This window comes from Leuciscus leuciscus (assembly GCF_965113295.1).
Source record: "Leuciscus leuciscus genome assembly, chromosome: 17".
NCBI lineage: Eukaryota > Metazoa > Chordata > Actinopteri > Cypriniformes > Leuciscidae > Leuciscus > Leuciscus leuciscus.
Genome location: NC_138741.1, coordinates 16,380,350 through 16,404,958, shown reverse-complemented (window position 1 = coordinate 16,404,958; position 24,609 = coordinate 16,380,350). Strand labels below are relative to the sequence as shown.

At 37.0% G+C, this 24,609-nt stretch overlaps 1 protein-coding gene and 1 long non-coding RNA gene across 7 annotated transcripts in view; one reads left to right on the top strand and one right to left on the bottom strand.

The window, feature by feature from the left end:
* Nucleotides 1-24,609, bottom strand: part of ccser2a (coiled-coil serine-rich protein 2a) — a 52,021-nt gene that overhangs the window by 8,341 nt on the left and 19,071 nt on the right. The window contains exons 5-12 of one of the 5 annotated variants that reach the window (XM_082144270.1): nt 15,084-15,183; nt 11,678-11,783; nt 7,934-8,102; nt 7,685-7,750; nt 7,051-7,149; nt 5,048-5,158; nt 2,299-2,380; nt 376-415 (exon numbers count right to left, since the gene is read on the bottom strand). In XM_082144270.1, coding sequence (XP_082000396.1) covers nt 376-415; nt 2,299-2,380; nt 5,048-5,158; nt 7,051-7,149; nt 7,685-7,750; nt 7,934-8,102; nt 11,678-11,783; nt 15,084-15,183 — 773 coding nt within the window. Of the gene's footprint in view, nt 1-375; nt 416-2,298; nt 4,777-5,047; nt 5,159-7,050; nt 7,150-7,684; nt 7,751-7,933; nt 8,103-11,677; nt 11,784-15,083; nt 15,184-24,609 lie in introns of those variants that run through there. The other 4 variants (XR_014199478.1, XR_014199477.1, XM_082144271.1 and 1 more) reach the window with 4 other exon arrangements.
* Nucleotides 5,170-6,042, top strand: LOC309479965. 2 transcript variants are annotated; one of them, XR_014199485.1, is made up of 2 exons: nt 5,170-5,434; nt 5,519-6,042. It is a non-coding gene; the product is annotated as an uncharacterized lncRNA (long non-coding RNA). The 2 variants fall into 2 exon arrangements; XR_014199486.1 differs by having other exon boundaries at nt 5,170-5,443.

Genomic DNA, 24,609 nt, shown 5'->3' with positions numbered 1-24,609 from the left:
GTTTAAACCCTGGTCCACCTGTGCAGACTGATGTCTGTTTGGATAAAGTCTCTGGGAGCGGGCTGAGAGAAGCGGTGAGTCTCCCAGAACACACCAGTATACACTGTAGCTCCATTACAGCAAAGACAGATCTGACACACAACACACAGCAATCACAGCCCATGGAGGAAGAGATGAGCAGAAACATTAGGATTTCAGACAGGTGGTAACTTGGGGCCAAAAATTAAAGGGAAAAAAAAGTCTCATGCCAAGTCTCATGTATGTGTGAAAAAATTGGAATCCATGCTTTAAAAATAAAACTCAAACAAGCATGCATTGGTCATTCACGTCACGTGACCATGCAAAGGGTGAAGCTTTTAGTAGAGGTTACTGTACCACGCTGTGTCGCGGAAGTAATGCACAAGATGCTCCACCCCTGTCCCGAGGTATTATCGGATAGGCAGAGGGGGAGAAATAACACAGAGCACAAGTTCATCCAATCAGGAAACAGGAAGAGGAAAGAGAAAGGGAAAAGACAGGAGGACAAGGAAAAAAGAAGATAGAACTGACAAAGCAGTGGAGTAAAACCGAAAGAGAAGAAAGGAAGAGTAGAGGAAGGAAGATCTGTTGAGGAAGAGACTGAAAAATAGTCTGACATCTGCTCTATAACTACAGCCATGTTTACAATCATGTAAAACACACATTCTCTCAGATGATCACAGCTCCATTCTTGCTAAATTATATGACTGTGTGCACACTGTAATTTACTGCAAACAATTACTGCTGTCATGTCTTCAATGTGGACTTTTATGTTCAATTGTATTTGGTTATTTCCTGTTGCCATTTTGTAGTCGGCTTGTAGTTTTGCTGTTGATTTTTAGCCCATTATCGTTCCCAGGTGTTTCTAGTTTTAATGGTAGCCCTTGTGTATAAATACCTGTTTTCCTTTGTGTTTTGTCAGTTTTTGTTATTGTAACCTCTGTTTGTTCCTTGATTCTGGTTTCTTGTTTTGCTCCCTGACTGCCTGATGTTACAACTGCAAACTGAATTTTTACTATAATTTATACTATAAAAACAGCAATTTTTAAAAATATCATTACAATCTAAAACTTCAATTTTATAATGTATTTTGTAATTTAATTTTAAATCTAACATCATTTTAAAATGTAATTTATTCCTGTGATGACAGCTGAATTTTCAGCATCATTACTCCAGTCATCAGTGTCACACGAGCCTTCAGAAATCATTCTAATATGCTGATCTGCTGTTCAGGAGACATTTCCTATTATTATCAATGTTGAAAACAGTTGTGCTGCTTAATATTTTTTTGGAAACCAAGATGCATGTTTTCCAAGATTCAATTTATTTGAAATAAAAATATTTTGTAACATTGTAAATATCTTTACTGTCACTTTCAAAAAATGTAATGCATCCTTGCTCAATAAAAGTATTCATTTCTTTAAAAATGTAAATCATACCAACTCCAAACTTTTGAACAGGAGTAAATAACTTATATTTATTTCTGATTATTTTGAGTTTGTTGCAAATTAATTTCATTCCTCACAACATCAGATTTATTATTTTATTATCTTATTTTAAAAAATTATCACATTTACCCTTTTTTTTTTTTTTACTCAGAGACCAAAATAGGCTTCCATGCCCATCCCAGGTTAATGCGCAGAGACAACTATAAAAAATGTAATTTGTAAGTTGACTTTCCTAAAAAGGTTGATTTCCCTGAGGCTTTTGAACTCTGTTTGTTTGGTCTGACATGTCAGCTTCTAGCTCAGTCAATGGCATGAGTTTGAGGCAGGGATACCAGTTTGATTATTTATTAAATATATTCAGAAAAATATTCAGAAAATGTAATTTTGCCAAAGCAAATTAATTTAATGAATTTAACTGCAAAATTCCAAAATCCGTGCACAAAAACACCTGAAGACAGGGCTCGAAGCATGGCCATCTACGCAAAAACACAGTGTTACACCCCATGTGGTCCAACCAGTGCAGTGACCCACCCAGACCTGAGAGACAGTTCAAAACTGCCCAGCGGGGGAACAGCTGACTTTGTCTAACCTCTTAAACCGCTTTCTCTTTCATCTCTCTAACACCACATCTCCTCCTCTCTCTCAGACTGATATCCTACTTACTCATCCCTGACTCACTCCATGATGTAACTATACTGTGCATATACTGTATATTTATAAACCAACAGGGAGACAGCATATGAAAGAGAAGGAAGCAGAGTCAGTGGGAGGAAAGAAAGCTGAACATATTGCCAAAGGAACGGGGTCAGAGGTCAGGGGGTTAATGACTCACTTTGTCGGCGTTGAGGCATGCTGGCACGAGGTGTAGCCTGGTACTGGCACTGCCAGGGAGAGAGGAGAGGAGTGGGTACAGCCTGCAACACACATAGAAAAACCGTGACGCACACACGGCACCCGCACAGCTGCGGAGAGAGACAAACCCCAGTGAATCTAGACAAACACACAGTTTAGAAAGAAAAACTGTTTTGCAAGCACATCGCACAGAGAAACGGCGCACATTTCCTCTGAGAAGACAAACTACCATCAATGTCTGAACATCAGACTAAAACACCAGCGAGGAACAAGCCGTGAATGCATGAGTCACAATACAATACGTGCATGCAATATTCCTAGCCAACACATGCGGATCTCACAGATAATATTTTCTTTTCCTGTTGAACGGCACATGCACTGGGGAAATTTCTGAGATAAGGAAATCAAATGTTCTTAGGTTATATGTACATTTACCTCTACTATTTTGTCACGCTCAACCGTAATGTTCGTAAACATACAAACCTTATCTTGAAAACTGATTACATACCATTTAGAGGTACCTTTGGGATTTTTTTTAAGATATAAAGGCAAACAAAAATCACACAATCTGATACCCAGAAAGTGTGCATGGTCTTTGCTGCTCTACGACTCTAGTCTCTCTTTTCATTATGGACAGAAAACTAGACTTGTTTACCTTTATAACTCAGAGAGTATGCTTATATTTGTTATATTTTTTATATAACAGTATACAGTTATATTTGAGCTACACTTTTCTTTTTTTCTGCCTAGTCGAGCTAGTGTTCATCTGTCTGTCCAAATACTGTAAATGCGCAAAAATATATATGAAGGATCATTTGGAGCAAGTGCACAACACTAAGGCCAACTGCAATCCAATTAACGTGTGTACATTCCAATTAAAAAACATTAATTTAGCTTTGCCATCACAGGAATAAACTGCATTTTAAAATATAATGAAACAGAAAACGGTTATTTTAATATTTTAGAATGTTACTGTTTTTATTATATTTTTTATCAAATAATTGCAGCCATTGCGAGCATGAGACTTAAAAAATATTAACAAATCTTACCGACCCTAAATGTTTGCGCCGTAGTGTACATGCTGGCAAAAATCAAGCTATATTTGCTTTATGTCTAGGTCTGTTAAACCGATTTCGCAAAAACCTGATGAATTAATGTTTTAGTTTGACTGAAATTGAACAATATTGGTTTGAAGAGTTTAGCAGCAAGTAAATGCGAACTTATGTCTCTGAGACTAATTGTACTTTTGGACTGACAGAACCATTTGTAGAAAAAAATCTGTGGCATTATTTTGAATTTACAATTTATTCCAGTATAACTAATTTCAGATTCATCCTGCTTTGCTGTTCCTGGTACAGGAACAAATCCCATCAAACAGTCACTGCCTGCTAATTTTAGTTATCCGTTTAGCATTAGGGTTAGAGTTAGGTCTATGAATGGATAAGAGGAATGTTGTTCCAAGAACAACAAAGGAAGTCCATGAACCCAGTGAATCATCCATGACCGTGTCACACTTGTGTTAAGGAGAACAAATATTTTAGTGTTTGAGTCATGATTAACATGCAATACATTTATTTACATTGTTTGCAGCTTTGTGACATTAATAATGGATCACTGATAACTTATTTTTATGATGAAGTCATGCAAATGTAACTTTTAACATCAGGGATGGTAAACCTACAAAATGAAAATTCTGTCATTTATTCACCCTTACTTCGTTCCAAACCTGTATAACTTTCGTTCATTAAAAACACAAAAGAAGATTATTTGAATGTCTAAGCTGCAAAGGTCCCTACATACCAAGTCTTCTAAATCCATATGACAGCTTAGTGTGAAGAACAGAAATTTTAATTGCTAATGACAGTTAATCTTGCTTGACAGACGTGGTCACTTAACTTTCATTATATGGAAAAGAGCAGCAGGACATTCTGCTAAATATCTTTAATATCCCACAGAATAAAGGAATTCATACAGGTATGGAAAACAAAACTGTGAAGTATCCCTATTTTTCAAACACTAACATGCAAACTGAACACCAGTCCTATTGTTCCCAATCCCCAATAACTGTTTCTCTCTCTTCCTTATTTCCACTTTCAAATTCTCATCCATCTCTTGTTACTTCCTCCATCTCTCTCTCCTCCCTGTAATCTTTCCTGACTCCAGTCTTTCTCTGTGTGCTGTTGGCTTTACTGATTGTGTGCCGGTCTTCAATAAGAACATGTCCCCTGGTGAACATCCCAGGCTAGGGCTCTGAAAGCTAAACCACCAGAGTGGGTGCTGCGCGGCTTCACTTAAATAGGAGATGACAATCATTCTGCACTCTGTAGTTGATGCCCGTTTTCCTGTAGCAGCTGCAAATTGGCCAAATCGGCACCTCGGCAAACGAGCCTCAGCTCAGGGCGTCCCGCGAGACCACCGGGCTATTTCACCACGAAAAACGAACAAGAGGGAGGTAAGGCTGGAGGAAAGGAAAAGAACAGAAGGAATGTGTTGTCTTATTTGTCACCCTGACAACACATTTGCTTCCCCCTTTTGTAAACAACTTGCCACCTATAAAGCCTACAGAGTTTTAAGGAAACAGGAAATAAAAACGAGGCAGACGGCTCACCAAGGACACACACAGATACACCAGTCACAATACACTGACATTTTGGGAGAGTTCAGGGTGCCTCCATGATGCGATCAAGTTGACATGCATGTTTCTAGACAGAGAGTGAGAAATAACTCACAGCGGGGTGATGATGGGGCGGTCGCCACACCGTCTGAGTGGATTTATCATGATGTGTTCTTCTCTCACCTTTGGCCCCTGACTTCAGCTGATGACACTGACATCTCACCGGCTGAAAGAGAGAGAGATTTTTTAAAAAGACACTTTCTAAAAAAAACATGAGTGGTTTGAGTGTCTTGGCCATTCAAAACTTGCTCCCACAATGCTAGATTGTTTGTAGTAGTTCCCAGGGCATTTAGCCTGACGTCGTCATACTCAGATTCTAGTCAGAATATGAGTCTGATACTGCTCCATTGGGCTGTGATTAAGGGGCGTGTTTAAACCGAACCAGGAAAGAAAATGCCTCTGCACTCAATTGGATAGACCAACAACCAATCAGAGCAACGGAGTAAGTGACGTATGTTCTTCATTCATCTTTCCGATCGACAAATGCCTTGATCGAGGTTCTCTGTTCCTCTTTTAAAATTAATAGACGCGATGGCGGAATCTACACATCTCAATTCTCCAGCGGCAGCCATCTTTGTTGTAAACGAATTCAACCCAAGCGCTCTTTGGTGGCGTGGATGATTACGTTACTGTTGATCATCTGTCCATCATTGTATAAAGCCCGCCCTGACAATTTGATTGGTCCGAACAGCTCTGGTTCGAGCATAGTTGCTCCACAACGGATCAAGTCCAGACCGAACTTCCCGACCTCAAATGTTGTGGGTGGGGCTAAGTTCGGCTGGCATCCAGGGTACAGGGCATTACTAGTGGAGAGAAACTGATCCGTTTTTATGACCAACAACTACACCAAATGTTCATGTTAGCTCATAATTTTAAAGCGGTAGCCAATATTAAGAACTGATTATTAATTATTGTTTTATTTTTGACAAGTGACATAACTAAAGAAATCATAAAAACTACAATAAACGCATGGCTTATTATTTTTTATTAATAGTCATAATAAATTAAGCTAAATATGAATAATAAATATTAAATAAAATTCATTAAAAATATATTTTAATGTCATATTTATGCAATCTAAATTTTCTTAGAATCGATAACCATTTTAAAAAACATTTAAATAGAAAACTTCCAATGCTAGAATGCTCGAAGTATTTTCTAGGGCATTGCTGGTTTTTGCTGGTCATTGCTGGCTTTATAACCAATATATAGAACTTATTACAAATTATCGCTAATTTTTCATACACACCATGACAAAAAACAAAACCATTAAACTACAATAAAAACAATGCATTGCAAATGACTATTATTAATACTTTTATTTAATACATTATTCATACTAAATTATTATTTTGTTAAATGTATGTATTTTTGTAATCTATTTTTTGTAGAACTGATTTTCTAGAACCATTTAAAAAACATTTAAATAGAAAACTCTGAAAAAAAAGCACCCTCAAGACTCTACGATATTTTGATTATATAAAGAGGATTTCTTTTTGACTGTTTCATTGTTCACTAGGTGAAAATCAGGTTGCTAGTAACCGCACATCTCCTCAACAAGCTGCACAATTTGAGGTATCATTTATGCCAGTAGCACAAGAAGAGTTTGTTAAATTCCCTAACCAATATATAAGCACGTACTCTTGTTCTAATGTAAAGAAATCTCATTTGCTTTCATCTTTGCTTTGCAATCAGCGTAATGCAAAAGAGGTGAGTTTATTAGCGCTAATGATATAATTGCTCACCGAAGGTGACAGTAATTGGGATTAAAGGTTAAAGTGCATGTGTTGATGCGCCAATTGCTGCGGTTTTTTTGTTGTTGTTTTTTTGGCTTGGAGCAGTGAAGCTAATGAACAGTATGAGATGTGGGTTTGTTCTGAGAACATCCCGTCCTGATTTCATCTCATTCATTCAGACATGGAGTTAGCATGGCTTTAGTATCTTCAAGCAGATGCTGCAGGCTCTGATTAGCCACTCATGTATTATGTATAATTCAATCAATACAAAATGGTCAAAATGAGCGCCAGTTTGAATGTGTCAGGAATGGTGATGGCTCACAGATTCTTGATGCTGTTGATGAGTGAGCCGCGTGATGATTTTATCTTTATTTTTCAGCTCTTCCCTGAGATGCGCGACCTCCTTCATCAGTTCCTCCATCTGACACACAAATACAAAACAAATAATAAATGCACACACAAATAATATGAAACTATATTGTCTACACATAAATAATGCATGTGTACGGAATTGAAAAAGGGGGCACAGAGCTGTTGATGTCAATTTGTAGGCCAAAACAGAATGCTAATTCACCACATGTTCCCTCAGGAATTACTAATGGCTTTTTAGAATAGCAGTTTGCAATTGAGTATACGTAGTTCTGTGGTAAACATTACTTGAGATATTGAGATTAAGGTTTTGTTCTACTTCTGAAACTTTAAAAACACAAGCTGCTATATGAGGATTCTCATGTACTTACAGTTTTAGTCTTTATGTAGCAACTTGCTTAAATGAACTTTGAAGCTGTTGTTAAGATATGACTATACTATTTATGCAGTTGAACAAACAGCGGAACAAACACATTAGAAATTCCTGAGGGAGCACATGGCTTGAAAATGCTGATTTTCTTTTTCAGGTTTTAGGACTGCAAGTTGAATAGCTTTATTCAGGTAGGTGTTTATGGGATGTTATGGACCTGCTTGGCTCTGCTGTCATCTTCACTGGAATCCAAACTCTCTGGAGTAATCTCACCATCATCCATCTACATAAAATGGCAATTTATTCAGAAGATGCATCTCTCAAGTTTACAACTCATCCCTTTCTTTGACTCCTTTTTTTTTTTTTACAACTACACATATACTAAAAGCTACTCAGAGGCTAACAGATGTGTTTGCATAGCTAAGTGCAAATATGACTCATCCAGCTGTGTGTGTGTGTGTGGTACCTGCAGCAGACTCTTGAGTTTGAGCAGCTGTGATTTGACAGACGAACAATCTTCTGCCACGTGCTTGAAAGTGAGCTCATCTAGCACCACCGTGTGACTGTCATGCTGAACTGTGGGATGGAGGGGTCGATGGCCTGTACGACAGGCATCGTAATGAAACCCGGCCAGCCTAAAAGAAAGAGTTCAGATTTAATATAATTTATAGAAAGAAACACAACATCAGTATTAAAGCGGTCATGAAATAAAATGTAAAAAAATAAACATTTCTCATGATCTTTGAAATCAAAAGTGATGAAAACAGACATCTAGGTTACTAATGTAACCCCCGCTCTCTGAAGGAGGGAACGGAGACATTACGTCGATACTGACGTATTGGGGTCTCGTCTGGGAGCACAATCACCTTCAAGTGAGCCAATGGAAATTGGCCAACAATATTTGCATACCCAGGCACTCCTACCCAGACATATGGGTATAAACATGGCCGGCACTCACTTCTCATTTATGTTTTGCTGAGGAGCCGAGACAGGGATCCGACCCTTCAGTGGTGGTTCAGGGCTCTGGCAGGAGGGACATAACATCTATGTTCCCTGGGGTTACATTTGTAACCTAGCCATTTCCCATTCAGTCAGTCATGTTTGACGTGACATGAATACACACATATATATATAAGAAAATGAATGTATGAAATCCAAATATATAGTTATTATATATAAATAAAATAAGAAGAAGAAGAAGAAGAAGAAGAAGAAGACAAATGTATGTTTTCATTTAAATGTATGCGGGCTCAAGCTAAAGTCTTTAACCCTCTGGCAAATTTACACAGAAATGCATTAATGTTGACCAAGCACTGCATTCCAGTTCATGCTAGAATTAACCAAACATTTTTTAGTTTTACATGACATTCCTAACAAATGTATGTTTTATTATTTTATATATATATACACAGTGGGTACGGAAAGTATTCAAACCCCTGTAAGAAAAAATGATGTGGACGTCGAAGATGTAAAAAAATGAAGTTTATTACAGCATAGCAGTGGCAAGGTACACAAAGCACCTTGGGTTCACCGGCGTCAGAATGAACCTCATCCTTTCAGCTCAAACATTTATCCCCTATTTCGTTTGTCTTCCCCCTCTACATGTAAATGAAGCTCTGTTTTTAAGTGTAATTTAAGAATAACAGATTCGTCTTCCCTCTCAACATGAATGAGGATCTTTCCTCTGTGCCCACATCTTTGATGTTCTGTGAAATCGGAACAGCAAAAGGTTAAGGTGTTAAAATCTATCTGAAGTGGATCTTCTGTTAAAATGTTTAAGGTGACGAGCTATTTGAAGTCCCTGTAATCAAGATGGTTGTTTGTTGCCCTCTGTGATACTATTTACATATTACTGAGATTGAATGTAATTGTCTCTATATGATAATTAAACTCTTTTAAGTGAAGGAACATTTTGATATATATATATTGGAGTGGAAGTTGTTGGGAATGGGAACAGACCATAATTTCTTATACCCCCTTACATTTTTCACTCTTTGTTATATTGCAGCCATTTGCTAGTTCAAGTTCATTTTTTTTCCTCATTATTGTACACACAGCACCCCATATTGACAGAAAAACACAGAATTGTTGACATTTTTGCACATTTATAAAAAAAGAAAAACTGAAATATCACATGGTCCTAAGTATTCAGACCCTTTGCTGTGACACTCATATATTTAACTCAGGTGCTGTCCATTTCTTCTGAACATCCTTGAGATGGTTTTACACCTTCATTTGAGTCCAGCTGTGTTTGATACTGATTGGACTTGATTAGGAAAGCCACACACCTGTCTATATAAGACCTTACAGCTCACAGTGCATGTCAAAGCAAATGAGAATCATGAGGTCAAAGGAACTGCCTGAAGAGCTCAGAGACAGAATTGTGGCAAGGCACAGATCTGGCCAAGGTTACAAAAAAAATTCTGCTGCACTTAAGGTTCCTAAGAGCACAGTGGCCTCCATAATCCTTAAATGGAAGACGTTTGGGACGACCAGAACCCTTCCTAGAGCTGGCCGTCCGGCCAAACTGAGCTATCGGGGGAGAAGAGCCTGGGTGAGAGAGGTAAAGAAGAACCCAAAGATCACTGTGGCTGAGCTCCAGAGATGCAGTCGGGAGATGGGAGAAAGTTGTAGTAAGTCAACCATCACTGCAGCCATCCACCAGTCGGGGCTTTATGGCAGAGTGGCCAGACGGAAGCCTCTCCTCAGTGCAAGACACATGAAAGCACACCTGAAGGACTCCAAGATGGTGATAAATAAGATTCTCTGGTCTGATGAGACCAAGATAGAACTTTTTGGCCTTAATTCTAAGCGGTATGTGTGGAGAAAACCAGTCACTGCTCATCACTTGTCCAATACAGTCTCAACAGTGAATTATGGTGGTGGCAGCATCATGCTGTGGGGGTGTTTTTCAGCTGCAGGGACAGGACGACTGGTTGCAATCGAGGGAAAGATGAATGCGGCCAAGTACAGGGATATCCTGGACGAAAACCTTCTCCAGAGTGCTCTGGACCTCAGACTGGGCCGAAGGTTCACCATCCAACAAGACAATGACCCTAAGCACACAGCTAAAATAACGAAGGAGTGGCTTCACAACAACTCCGTGACTGTTCTTGAATGGCCCAGCCAGAGCCCTGACTTAAACCCAATTGAGCATCTCTGGAGAGACCTGAAAATGGCTGTCCACCAATGTTTACCATCCAACCTGACAGAACTGGAGAGGATCTGCAAGGAGGAATGGCAGAGGATACCCAAATCCAGGTGTGAAAAACTTGTTGCATCTTTCCCAAAAAGACTCATGGCTGTATAAGATCAAAAGGGTGCTTCTACTAAATACTGAGCAAAGGGTCTAAATACTTAGGACCATGTTTCAGTTTTTCTTTTTTAATAAATGTGCAAAAATGTCAACAATTCTGTGTTTTTCTGTCAATGGGGTGCTGTGTGTACAATAATGAGGAAAAAAATTTTTAAGGGGGTCTGAATACTTTCCGTACCCACTGTATGTATGTATGTATGTATGCATGTGTGTATGTGTGTGTGTGTGTGTGTATATATATATATATATATATATATATAAAAATTTGGATTTCATACATTTATTACTTATTTAAACAAAATCATGTCATCCAGCAATCTCCTACTTTCCTCATTTTTTTATTTATTTTTTACCAAACATGTGTTTTAGGTGGAGAAACATGTAGGATGATGTAAAGAACATGTAGGATGTTGGAAAATAGTATTTTATGTTTACCAAATGTTTTTTAATATTCGCTATTGCTTTAATGCAAGTGAACAAGCGCGCCGTTATTTGTTGCTTAGTAACGTGTGTGTTCAAGTAAGCCAGAATAGGCAGTAATTAATAGATCACGATGACTCACGAGTTGAGTATTTGCGCTAAATCCGCACAGATTTGGTTTACACAAACTTCCTCAGGAAAGTGAGTAAACATAACACGCCAAATTGGCTAGTGATTTGACAGTGTTACAAAGTTTGACAAAGTTCATTTTTACCCGCATTTGGCGGGTGTTAATACAACCCTCGTATTATAAAATGTACAGCTCTATTCCTGAATGCTGAATATATTATTCCAGTTTTGATAAAAATATAAATTTATAATAAATTACAAAATAATAAATATAAACTTTTATAATATACACATATATAACATATATTTGTATAATAGCCTCTGATGTGAAACACCTGCATTCACCTGTTGTCATTATGAGCATGATCCATTCCACTCCATCTCTGCTGTCTCCTCCTCCATTGAGCCGGCCGGCCCCCCCTCTCAGAGCGCTCAAAGTGGGCCATCCCATCTGCATGCACAGAAGGGTCAATAGCAGTCAATGACAAATAAACAAACACATTGAACAAACCCAACTCACTTTTAAACACACTTATACATTCAGTTAGTCTCCTAGACATACTCCGAAACAAACACACACTTCTTGAAAAAAGAAGATCATCTTTCTTTGGGAAGTTGAGCAGGGTCCTTCCGAACGCAGAGCTCTTTAGAGTTTCGATACACAGCACTCACACTGCCTGAGGCGAGATATCAGGGCAAACTCAAACTAAAACACTCGCATACAAAATCTGTCTCTCACACATGCACTCCTTCAATCTTTCAATACACTTCTCACACAGCACAGAGTAAGACAGCAAGCAGAACAGACAGAAAACTAAGCTCCAAAACAGACCTGCTACATTCCTCTTGTCCTTGCTGTCCGGTTCACTGCCAGAGCCTCAAAAACAGACTAAAAAAAACAGTCCAAACTCACTCACACGAATACAAATAACCTTAGAACTAAGAGCAGAGATGGTCTGTTTTGACTAACACGTCCAAAAGAAAAGAAAAAGGTTGAAATATTGTTGGACAAGGTTCCCAAGGTTAAAAATTCCAAAGTTGTTTGATGTATAACTAAAGTATGTATAAAACTTTGAAAAAGTGTCAAACTACCTACGAATTTCTCAGTGGCCACCCGAGAATCTGCAAATCCAATAACTTTTCCGCCCTGTTGGAACGAGGTTGTGTGTATGAGTTTGTGAGTTCTGGGAACTCCCTAGGAGCTTTGACCAGAAACAGACACACAGCTGTAATTCCCTGAGCCGAGGGGCCTTCTGAAGAGAAGAAGAACTGGCGGTGGCGTTTTCAGCCAGGACGAAACACAGCCCTCGGGCAGAGCCTTCCCTCTGGTCTCGGGAAGCAGTGTCAAAACAGCAGGCCTTCCTGCCTGCCAAGCAGACAGATCGACCATGGAAGGAATGAAGGAGACAGAAAGACAGGGAGGGGAGAGAAAGGGGGAGGGGGCCTGAAGTCATCTATTCCCTCCTCTGGCTCTGTAACCCTCCTCACATGACTGCAGGGCATGATGCCCGAGGCTATAAATACAGCACACACACACACACACAGCGGTGTAAAACTGATTCCTGCTGATGGCACAGGTCAAAATACTGAATATAAAACATGACAAAAACACACAAAAAAAGTTTTAAAAAAGATGCTCAAAAGAAGTATCTTTTAACATCAGACAAACATCTGACAGAATGGTGCTGTTACAGGAAGGGCTTGTGCGTGTCATTCCTGTACACAGAGGATGCAATCATACATTTGAATGTCACCTATAAAGTGTATGTATGAAGCCTGTTGTTTGCCATCTCTAGTATGGAATTTGAATACGTATACAAGAATCTGCAGAACCCATAACCACCCTATGACCTCACTAACACACACTGAGACTGAAGGGAAAAGGAAGTGAGCTCAACAAAAGGACGATCTCTTCCAAAACTGAGAATTCATGAGACGGAAGATTGAGGACATTTATTCTGTGTTTTTGGCAGGGGTTGTCTCCAATAGCTACTAATTCACGATAGGCTAGTAACATAAACACTACTATATGTAATATACAAGTATTTAAAGATATATACACTAGTCAAATGTTTACGTTTTTTTTTTTTGTGTGTTTTTGGTAAGTCTATTATGCTCACCAATGGCTGCATTTATTTGATTATAAAAAAACAACAACAAAACAGTAAAACAGTAATATTGTGACATATTATTATTACAATTTAAAATAATTATTTTCTATTTTTAAAATGTAATTAATTTATGTGATGGTAAAGCAGAATTTTCAGCAGCCCTTACTCCAGTCTTCAGTGTCATGTGATCCTTCACAAATAATTATAATATGCTGATATAGTGCTCAAAAAAATTATCATAATTACTAATGTTGAAAACAACAGAGCTGCTTAATAATTCTTAATATTCAATTAATTCTTAATCTTTTGTAACATTACAAATGTCTTAAGTGTCCCTTGTGAACAATTTAATGCCCATATCCTTGCTGAATGAAAGCATTCAGCATTTAAAAAAAAGAAGAATTGCACTAATAACAAATACAATTTAGCAAATGTAATAAATTCTTTATTTTGACGGTATTTGGCAGTTGAAATGACTAGTCAAGCAGTGACAGCAATGACCCTTTCAGTGCAACATGCTCTACTTAATCTAAAACCTTTGTAGACATTTTTAACATTCTCATTTTGATCATTATACATGCATTTTATGACCTAAAATTCAGAGACTACATGAAATATTTATACATTTAAAAATTCATGTAATAGCGGTATTAAATTAACAGCACAAAAGGTAAATAAAAATGGAGAAACACTTCAAATACTTGCACATCTATATGAAATCATTATTTTAGGTTATTTTAACAAAGATTTGTAATTGTTTAACAAACCATACTTTCTAAAGCTTTTTAACTCATAATTCATCTATCAAACATCTAAAAAAACATGAACAAAGCTCCAAACCGCCAGCAATCGTGTAATAAATAATAATAAAAAAGCCCTTCTCTCACTGTCTTAAAAATAAATAAATAATATATAGATATAGATATAGATATAGAAGCTGCTAAAAAAAATCATGTCAAAAGTCATGTTGTCAGATCACTATAACAATTTACATTCCTCAAAACAAATAAATTAAAATACAAAATGATATACTGTATTCAACCCTTCATCAATTTGAATGAATTAAAAACACATACTAAGCTGCAGGAAACTAATCCTTAGAAAAGTAATTCACATTCAAAGATGTGATCAATCAACAATGATTAAACCTAATCAGCAATCATTATCTATGCAAATTGAAAATGAATTAATAGATCAAGATAAATCCAAAGCAAATATTACAAATTTAATTCAGAATGACTATTGTGGTTATAAAGGTAAATAGATGTTGGTAATTTCATGCGCTGGGGTTGAAAAGAATGAGAGAGACTTTCATTTAATTTATTTAGTCATTTATTAGCCATATCTACAAGTTTTGAGAAAACAGTGATGCAGACATGATTCTATTAATCATTTTCATTTCTGTAATCACTTTAGACATCAAATAGTGGGCAAAAGGCAAATTTTGGCTTAGTGAATGATAACTGGTTATGCTACAGTGTTCAATTACAGTCTGTCTGTGTGTGTGTGTGCGTGTGTGTGTGTGTGTGTGTGTGTGTGTGTGTGTGTGTGTGTGTGTGTGTGTGTGTGTGTGTGTGTGTGTGTGTGTGTGTGTGTGTGTGTGTGTGTGTGTGTGTGTGTGTGTGTGTGTGTGTACTAACCATTGTGTAAGGCCCCGTCTTCTGGCAGATCAACATCAAGCATGAGGTCATCATCTTCCAGGTCACATGAGCCAGTGTTATCAAAGTTGTTCAGAATGTCCTGTGCATGAGAAAAGACCAATAGAGAGAAATAGAGATGGAAACATGCGTTACATTAATAAAAAAAAATAATAATAATACAACTGTGGTAATACATTCACACCGTTTATGTAAGGACGATCACATAAAGGAAAGGGGATACACAGACACTGGCAGCGAACATGAATAGAAAACATTCACTGAACATGAAGTGTATATAAAACCATAGACTTCTCGGGCCACCTGATTATTTGAAAATGCGAAAGCATAACAAGGTGAAATTCAATACGCCTCAACAAAACCTCAATTTGTCCTCAGCCTGAAACGTCCTCTTTCATTTTCTGTCTGTGTGGCAGACGCAAAAGTGGGCAGTTATCAGTTATTGGGGCGCTTTTTAATGCATTTTAAAGAGATTCTGAACACTGAGTCTGGCGCAGAGAGTTCAAAAGAAAATAAGCTCTTTGAAGGAAGTTGTTCTCCACATTTCTGTGTGTTAAAATATTGTTAAGAAATACCATAAAACAAGGCCTCACGGCTCAGCCTTGATTTGAACCCAGCAAAGAAATTACTCTGATGCAAGTCATCTTAAAAGAGTCTTTCTCAAGAAATGCTCTGAATTGATTTCAAGGTTGAGAGTAAAATTTGAGAGCATCTTACAGAGGTGGAACCAATTGAAGGGATATTTCACTCATTTAATTAATCATTTCCAAAACATAGGCCTACTAGTTGAAATACTGCATATTACTGTCATTTGTCTATGGTCATTTAATCACTTGTGTAAAACATGGAGAGCGAAATTGCTTGGTGATAAATTTACATAAATTAAACATACTCTTGTGGAAGTAGGACGTCTTGAAAACAATTGTTTTGTTTTTTAATTACTTACTTGACATTTAACAAATACTTAATGTTGCATTAACTGCAGGGACATTTACTATAAATCATTGCAGTGTTAAGTGTCTCGTTGAAGGGCACAATGCTGGTAAATGAATCTTGGTAACACTTCAGTTAAATGGTTTATGCCCCACTTTGGTTCATACTTGTGCCCTTTGTGTTGCCAGCAACTATACAACTTACTCTCTATATTCCTAGTCTTCTGATGTCAAACAGACTAAAATCAAGTAATTACTGATAATCTTCCAATCCAGTGGGCTGTTAATCTGGCAGATCACGGAGTCACTGGGTTGAACTCTAGAACCAAATCAGTCAGCAGATTCATTCACAAAGACACTGCTACATAAAGGTAGTAAGGTACACTATGTAACTTTTATGTTCAAAATAATGAATCAATAGTTCATCAAACATTCTTCCAAAACGTGTTTTTATCTACCGTAAGCCTATTATAAGCGTTAAAATTTTAGACCTAGGATGGTTTTTGAGAGAAATTGCGTACATACGTCACTCACCCGTGCGGGTCTACAGTAACTTCTTCAGTCAGCTTGAGATCCTTTCCATCTAAACTGGTTATATCTTTTAAGCCTAGTAGTGAACGTTTTATGAGAAGTAGAGTAACCATAATCATCCACACTGTCATGCAGAGCCGAAGCACCACCAAAACAATGTTTTTTGGCAAAATGCATGCAGTTTAGGGTTTTTTTTAGCTGCTAAAGGGCCAAAAGTTACATAGTGTACCTTTAAAGGTGAAGTATGTAGTTTCTGCAACACTAGTGGCACTTAGCATAATTACAAAAATAAAGCATATTTTTAAACAGCCGGCAAATGCCCCTTTCGCATGCTGCCCCTCGCCCAACTCAAACATCCCAAACACAGCTCTTTCATGTGTTTGTGAAGGCATGTCTCAAATAAAAAGTCTAACATATTAGGAATACTTTTAGCTGTGTTGCTTCGTGTCTAGTGCTGGGCGGTATACCGGTTCATACCGAATACCGGTGTTTATTTTTGTTATGATATGAATTTTTTATGTACCGCAATACCGGTATATGCCGCTTAACGTTCGGAACACTGTTTGAGAGGGTCCCTTTTCACTGTTGCACTGTGGTGAGGGCACAGCTGTATGTGTTACTAAGCGTGATGGTGAAGATGTATAGGTATAACTATAATTGATAGCTGTCAAATTATATTACAGTGTTTCCCATTCATTGGTTCACAATATCAACACTGCCCGCCACAAATAGATTTTTTTTTAGGCTTTGACATCATGGAATAAACAATAGTACTGTATGTTTCAAAGTCAAAACACGCCGCTGGTGTTTTTATATGAATGTATCTTTGAAGAGAACTGACTGTGTTTAGAAAAGTTTCTATGCTATTTTCATTGAATCTTTCTTTATCTTTCCTGATAAAGCAATATTTATGAGCGCTGTGCTGCTTTGTGTACAGCCGTCACCGGGGAAACCGCTGTTTCTGACGTGCCTAAAGCACCTCCTGCTTGGCACCTCGTTGTAAACAGTATAATTTTGTGGGGCCTTGCAAAACTGTATTAATACTAGTGTGGAGTTTTTCTACAATATTTACTCATAACAGTAAAATAGGGCATTCTAAGTCAATCTACTGCAGTATTTCCTCTCTCAATCAGTAGAAAATGTGGTTAACACCCAGTCATGGTAAAAAAAAAAAAAACGTCATATACCGTGAAACCAGTATAATTTTTGATATGAAAAATATAAAAACCGGTATTATACCGTGATGTACATTTTTAAAACATCTTATTGCATTCGGAACACATGCAATGATTGGATGGACAATGATTTATTGTCTAAGACTTCCACAGAAGTCTTTATTTAAAAAAAATATTTAGGCCACTTTAATTATTGATTGCTATCAAATTTGTGAAGAGACATTCAACCAGATTTGGGTGTAATCAAGGCCGCATTAATGCACGGGCTTACCTGGGCTGAAGCCCAGGGGCCTCCCAAGTTCAGGGGCCTCCCATGTTCAGGTTCATGATGAGCTGAAAAGGTCATACTGTTTTGTAACTTGTCAGGTTTTCTGTCAATCACTCTAATCGCACGTTACATGTCTGCTGATTGAGTGACCCACGTGGCCCCATAAGCCCCGTTCACACAGTCAGCGATTTTGTCGCTGTATGTCGCTAGTCTCTATACTGTGAAGTCGCTTGTGGGCGTTGGTAGTGCTGTCGCTCTAATGTTATTGGTAGACTGCTTGTCTGGCCAAATCTATACAAAACACCATCACAAGCGATACAACTATATTATTTTAATCTGACTAGGAATTAGGCTCAAAAGAAACAGTATGCTGTTGGGAGAGTGTTTTTATATTACCACACAGCAGTGTTCAGTGGATTAAATAATTTACTAGATTAACGATCGATCAATCTACAAATTAAACTCACTCATACTGTCATAAATTACTAAAACGTCATCGCCCTCAAACTCTTCTGTCTTGCCTGCACTGCACTCGAGACGGTGACGGGAGCTGAGCTCCACTTGAAAGGCTTCTTTCCTATTAGTTGTCACTCGCGAAAATCGCTTCGGCTGCACGATTAATCGAAATAAAACCGCACGCGATTTGGCATTTCTTATGCGCAGCTTGTCAGTGGAGTGCGGCTGATCGGTAGTAAATACTGCTCCATCTGAACGCCAGAGGGCGCTCTCACGCAAACACGCTAAATATGCCCCGCCGCAGAAGTATGATAACGGCGCATCATTCCAGGAAATCCCTATCGATTGAAACGCTTTGATTAAACATGACTTAAATACATGACTGCCTTCTGTGTAAGAAGGCTCATCATCTCACAGAAGGATGCTCAACTGTCATTATGAAGTGAGTTTGGAGTAAATGCATGTTATTAAATATTGTCTTTTGTTGGACAAGAGGTTCATAATGATTCTCGTGTTTGGAAAGATGTTTGACGCATGTTGCTTTTTCAAATGCACACTATAAGTGACTCAAACTCACAGTGCTTTCAGATGGAGCAGCGTTTACAGAGCCGTACATAACTGAGAAGCTGTGCATAACAAATAAATCGCAGCCTTTGCGATTTCAAAATCACGATAAGCCAAATCGATTTTAGTGCGATTACATGTAAATTGCGATTAATCGTGCAGCCCTACTTCACATGTGCATAAAGTAGAAATTTCTCAACTGTGATGTAGATTACCTAGAGTAGATATTACACTTTTTTCAAAATAAGACTCTATAAATCGTGGGGATAGGGGGCCTACAAAACCTCTCAGCCCCGGGGCCTAACATTAGGTTAAGGCGGCTCTGAGTGTAATTAATTACTAAGTATTCTAATTACTGTAATTTAATTACTTTTTCCTTGACAAAGTAAAGTATTGGATTACTCTTAATTTTTCCGTAATTGAATTAGTTATTTCTGACTTTATAACAATTCTATATAATTAGACTTTAGTTAGACTTTATAACAATTCTGTATAAAACAAAAGTGGATTTAACATCAAATTGTAATGTTAAAAAGCATGTTTTCAATGTAACTTTCTCCCTTTACACACTTTGGTCAGTTCAAGAATAATTTATGCAATTGTAGAATCAAGAAGTGCAGTTTTGTATCTGTCCTTTTATTGTTCAACTGGTCAAGGTTAATATGGGATTTAGAAAGTAATTAGTAATAAGTAATCCAATACTTTTTAGAGAGAGCAATTAGTACAGTAGTCTAATTACACTGTTGAAGATGTAATTAGTAACTAGTAATTAATAACTTTTTTAGAGTAACTTACCCAACATTACTTTTAACCAGTATTGCCCATCATTAACTGTCTAAAGTGGGCTAGAGCGAAGTCAAGATTTTCATAGACTGATAATAAAAAAAAAATTGTAGAAGCAATTTTCCCTCTATCTTCCCTGACATTTCTAGTAAATTTCACAAACAATTACAAAAAAGAGAAAAGTAACACATTGAATTAAACATGAAAATTCTGAAATAGAAAAACGTAGCCAGGAAATTCTTCAAAAATTATTAATGTGTGTTCCATGGAAGAGATAAATGATGTTTAGAGTAAATTATGACAATTTTCATTTTGGCTGAACTCTCCCTTAAAGCTATGTTAAATTCATTGGCTTTTCTAAATGGGGGACTTTATTGCCTTGCAAAAAAAAAAAAAATGGTACAATATGAAAGTTTCTGTATAATGTTCCATATTTCATATTCAGCAGTCAGCTGGGGAAAGAACCACAGTACAAATACTTTCAGCATACTTTAGAAAACATTATCAATCATGCAAATGTGATACATTCACAGAACAAAACGTCTCTTCAAGTCATCAAAGTTGACAAGATGTTCTCCAATCCCATCCATCAAATAATTATGCACTTAAACAGAGGCAGGCCCCTCTCCTGGACATTCATACACATATTGTACACACCATACCGTCTTACAAGTGTCTACAAAGTGTATTCAAAGCTTTAGTTCACCTACATACACATAGTCTCTCAGGTTCCCCTCGCTCTGAATCTCTCCATGTATTATGGGCTTAGTCACGGCAGGTTGCTTCAGAGGAAATGACATTTCACTGCGCAGGGCGGCAGCTTAGACACGCAGCCCAAGCCCCATCAGCACTCTCCTCCTGCGCTGAAAGAGCCGGAATAACGCACCCCATTTCACATAGGCCTGCACGAATCAGCCGGGAAGATCGGATTAAAGATCCCTTCAGAACCAGACCGATTCAGGCAGAACATTTAAGAAAGGTCCTATCAGACAAGCCCAGAATCCTGATCACATTTCACACAATCTGAGCGTTGAGCTCAGGAGTGAAACATCATATTTGGGGGATCAAAAGGAATGTGTTTGACTTACTGAACAATATTACATCCAGGACAAAATTACTCAGACATCTACAAAAGTTCTTTGAACAGAGCCAAACTTTCAGTGGCGATTTAGAAAAGAGTTCAATATGCATGGGGATCAAATATTTCAATTTCAATTATCTTCTTTCTTAAGTTTATATATATATATATATATATATATATATATATATATATATATATATATATATATATATATATATCTACATATACACACATATATATATATATCTATATATATCTATCTACATATACACACACATACATATATATATATATATATATATATATATATATATATATATATATATATATATATATATATATGGCAAAGTTCACTCTATTCTTGTCCCAGTTCACCGGCCGCAAAATTGATGAATTTACATGATGCAAATCCGACAGATCCTCTGAATTGCTGTGCAAACTAATCGCAAATTATATCAACTAACATGATCATTATAAAGGTGTTTAAACGACACAACAAATTCAATTCCACATATTTGACAATCGGAATATATCATATAATTCATGATATAGTTAACAAGTTTGTGAATATTTTGAATAAAAAAGGAAAAAGAAAATAAATGTGATACATAGGCTATCTGTCTGTATGGCAGCATGATGCATCGTCAATAAAATAATATGTTCTAAAATAGCGGTCATCCTGGGGACTCAGCTAGAATATAAAGTCCCTAGTAGGCTATAGTGGGGCGTAGGAAGCAAGATTTTTAAAAGGGGGGCATTCAGGTGTTAATGGGGGGCGTTCACAAGTTTACACCAAAGATCAAGGCAAGACAAGATTAAACATGTAATTAAAATGTTGTCATTCCCCTTGTAGCACGCGCAAGTGACGATACTCTGTCAACCAATCAATGTTCTGCAGTGAGTCTAGCTCCACCCTTTAGTACCGGAACACTGTGCTAGGTACCCCAACGGAAGGGTACCTAAAAATTGGTACGGTACGGCATTTTGGTACCATTCACAACTTTTGACAGTGGAAACGGAAATAACTGCGTACCGTACCGCTCAGTGGAAATGAGCCATAATTGTCTACAACATAAAAAAACTTGCCATTTAATGCGACATGTAAGCTATGTATCATTTCTTTTGCACAGACTCTATTCTTTTTCCAGTCATAGACCAGCGCTCAAGCACTGACAAGAATCCAGCGCTGACAAGAATCAACATTCACGTGCTCAAAAATGTGTTTCGCACAGACAACAATCCGGTGGTGGCTAGAATCCAGCGCTGACTAGAATCATGCAGCGGAGGAATGGAAAGTTGACAAGCCATTAAAAAGTATTGACTTAAGAACCACTTATATATTTTCAATAAATCATGTTCCCATTCACTCCGGCGACAAATTTTAAGGTAAAAATCTATTTAGGTAAAAACTTTTAGCCTACATTTTTAGGCATTAACTAATGCCAATGCCTAATGCCAAAATGTTTTCTTTTTTGACAAAGTAATTTAAGTAATTTTACTGGCATTATTGTTAACTCGCAAGACTGTAAGGAGAAAATGACAATTTGATGGATAATTTAAATATATTCTGTAATCACATTTTGGTAATGTGTTAATTCCGCCGTCACATCTGAGCGTGAAACGCTGCTTCGATAGTTTCAAGATAGTAAAAAAATAATGAATAATAAAATAATAATTTAATTGTTCATATGCTTTATTCTTGTTAGAAGATTTTTTTTTTTTTTACTGATCATGAACACAAATTAATCATGTTGTAATTGTATTAATTATACCATTGATGAAAACAAGCTGATATACCAAGGTATTTTAGGCCTACAATTCTAACATAATTTAACAATTCGAAAATAAACAATGTTTTTAAATGTTGGCTTTATTAAACTATGTTTTAAACATGTGAATAAACAGTCTCATATGTCCATTTATTTTTAATATAGGCCTAATATTTATTAATTTATTGTACTATTTTATTTAACATTTTTACATTTAACATTAATAATCAGACATGTAACATCAAACAAGAATTGCACAACAATTTTAAATGTCTACTCATTTGTCCATTTTAAAATGATTTATTCATTAACATTTTTATGTTTTAATTAAATTGATTTATGCTATTCCTTATTCTTTCGGTTTATAAGGTGTCACATCAAATCCTGCATTCCTAGTCTTCCATACATAATAGCCTCTGTGACATTTAGTCACTTATCAGTTCAAAATCACAGTCCACAAACAGTGCAAAAAAAAAAAAAGATTTGTCCACTTTTGTGCAGGCAAATACACTATCATACACTATCATAAAAACAAGATCAGGCTGCTGATTCTTGCTTTTCCAACAACATATCTCCTTGAGCAGGGATTCAGCCAGGTCATCTACATGCAGTCTAAGTACCGCAATCGCTTGGATTTGCATGCCTCAGGGCAGGCGCACTACGGCTGAAACTATCGCATCTACAACCCGCAGAAAAGAAACTAGCAGAAAAATATAAAGCACAGGGCTCACACAAATTTTCCAATCAATTTTGAAAGTTCGAATTCGAGGGGCCGTTCACATATTGCGTTTTATGCGCGTGCAAATTCGTTATTTCAAATGTAGGCACGCGGTAAGCGCACTCATAATAGAAGTGACGCGGTCGGTTGAAAACATCTAAACTTTTCAGAATGCCGCAAGCGCACAGCAGGACCTGGATAATGGATAGGGGGCGCTGGCCCAAAAAAGGTTGAGAACCACTGCCCTAGTATCTAACCCGTAACCCCAACTCGGGGTTTGCGGCAAAAATTCCTCTGAAATTAATAAAATGCTCCCAAATTTCAAGATACTATATAGGGCAAAAAATGTGCCTGTATGAGTTCTTGTTTTAATATTTATTATAGCCTATATTTATATAGTTATAACTCAGGATATAGAGTGCTGTTTTCCGGAACATCTTGGAAACGTGATAGCATATTGATTTTATTAACAGTGCAGAGCTAAAAAATCTATGGCGTCTGAAAGTTGTGTAAATGTACGTTTTTGACCAACTTTTCCACTTTTTATGTTATTATAATGTGAAATGACTATTGTATTGACTAATTAAATATTTGTTTACTTATCACCAAAGTTATTTGGCTGTAGATCATTAAACCTAATGCTGACTTCCATAGTAGGAAAAAAATACTATGGAAGTCAACTGGTAGGCCTACATCAACTGTCTGGTTACCAAATATTACACCACTATAATAACATTTGCTGCTGAATTATCCACTAACATCATTTATGAAAGCATTTTAATGAAACGAGAGATGTGTCCATGGTGATAGAAGAGATGTGCGCTGTATAATGCGTTGCTATTGACGACGGTCATATAATTGAATGTGTGCTTTAAAAAAAAAGTGCATAGAGCTGCTAATTTTATTTGTTGTTTGTTGATTTCCAAATATAAAACTTGTTGAAATGTTTTCAGTGTGCGTTGAGCGTTCAAGACTGTTGCAAAGGCCGCCTTTGGTGGTTGTGTACATGTGTGAAAAGGCTCTCAAAAGCCATTAGGAATTGCAGGTCTCAAAGAGATTAAGCAAAATAAGAAAGAGTCATTAAACCAGTTAGCTTAATAAATTGAGAGCCGATTAGAGATGTTAAATATTTATAAAAAATTAAACAAATCCTGTTTACAGTCTTAGTAATGTCAGCAAATGATAAAGCGTAAACAATGCTCTATACCTCTCATCTAATTAATACTGAAAC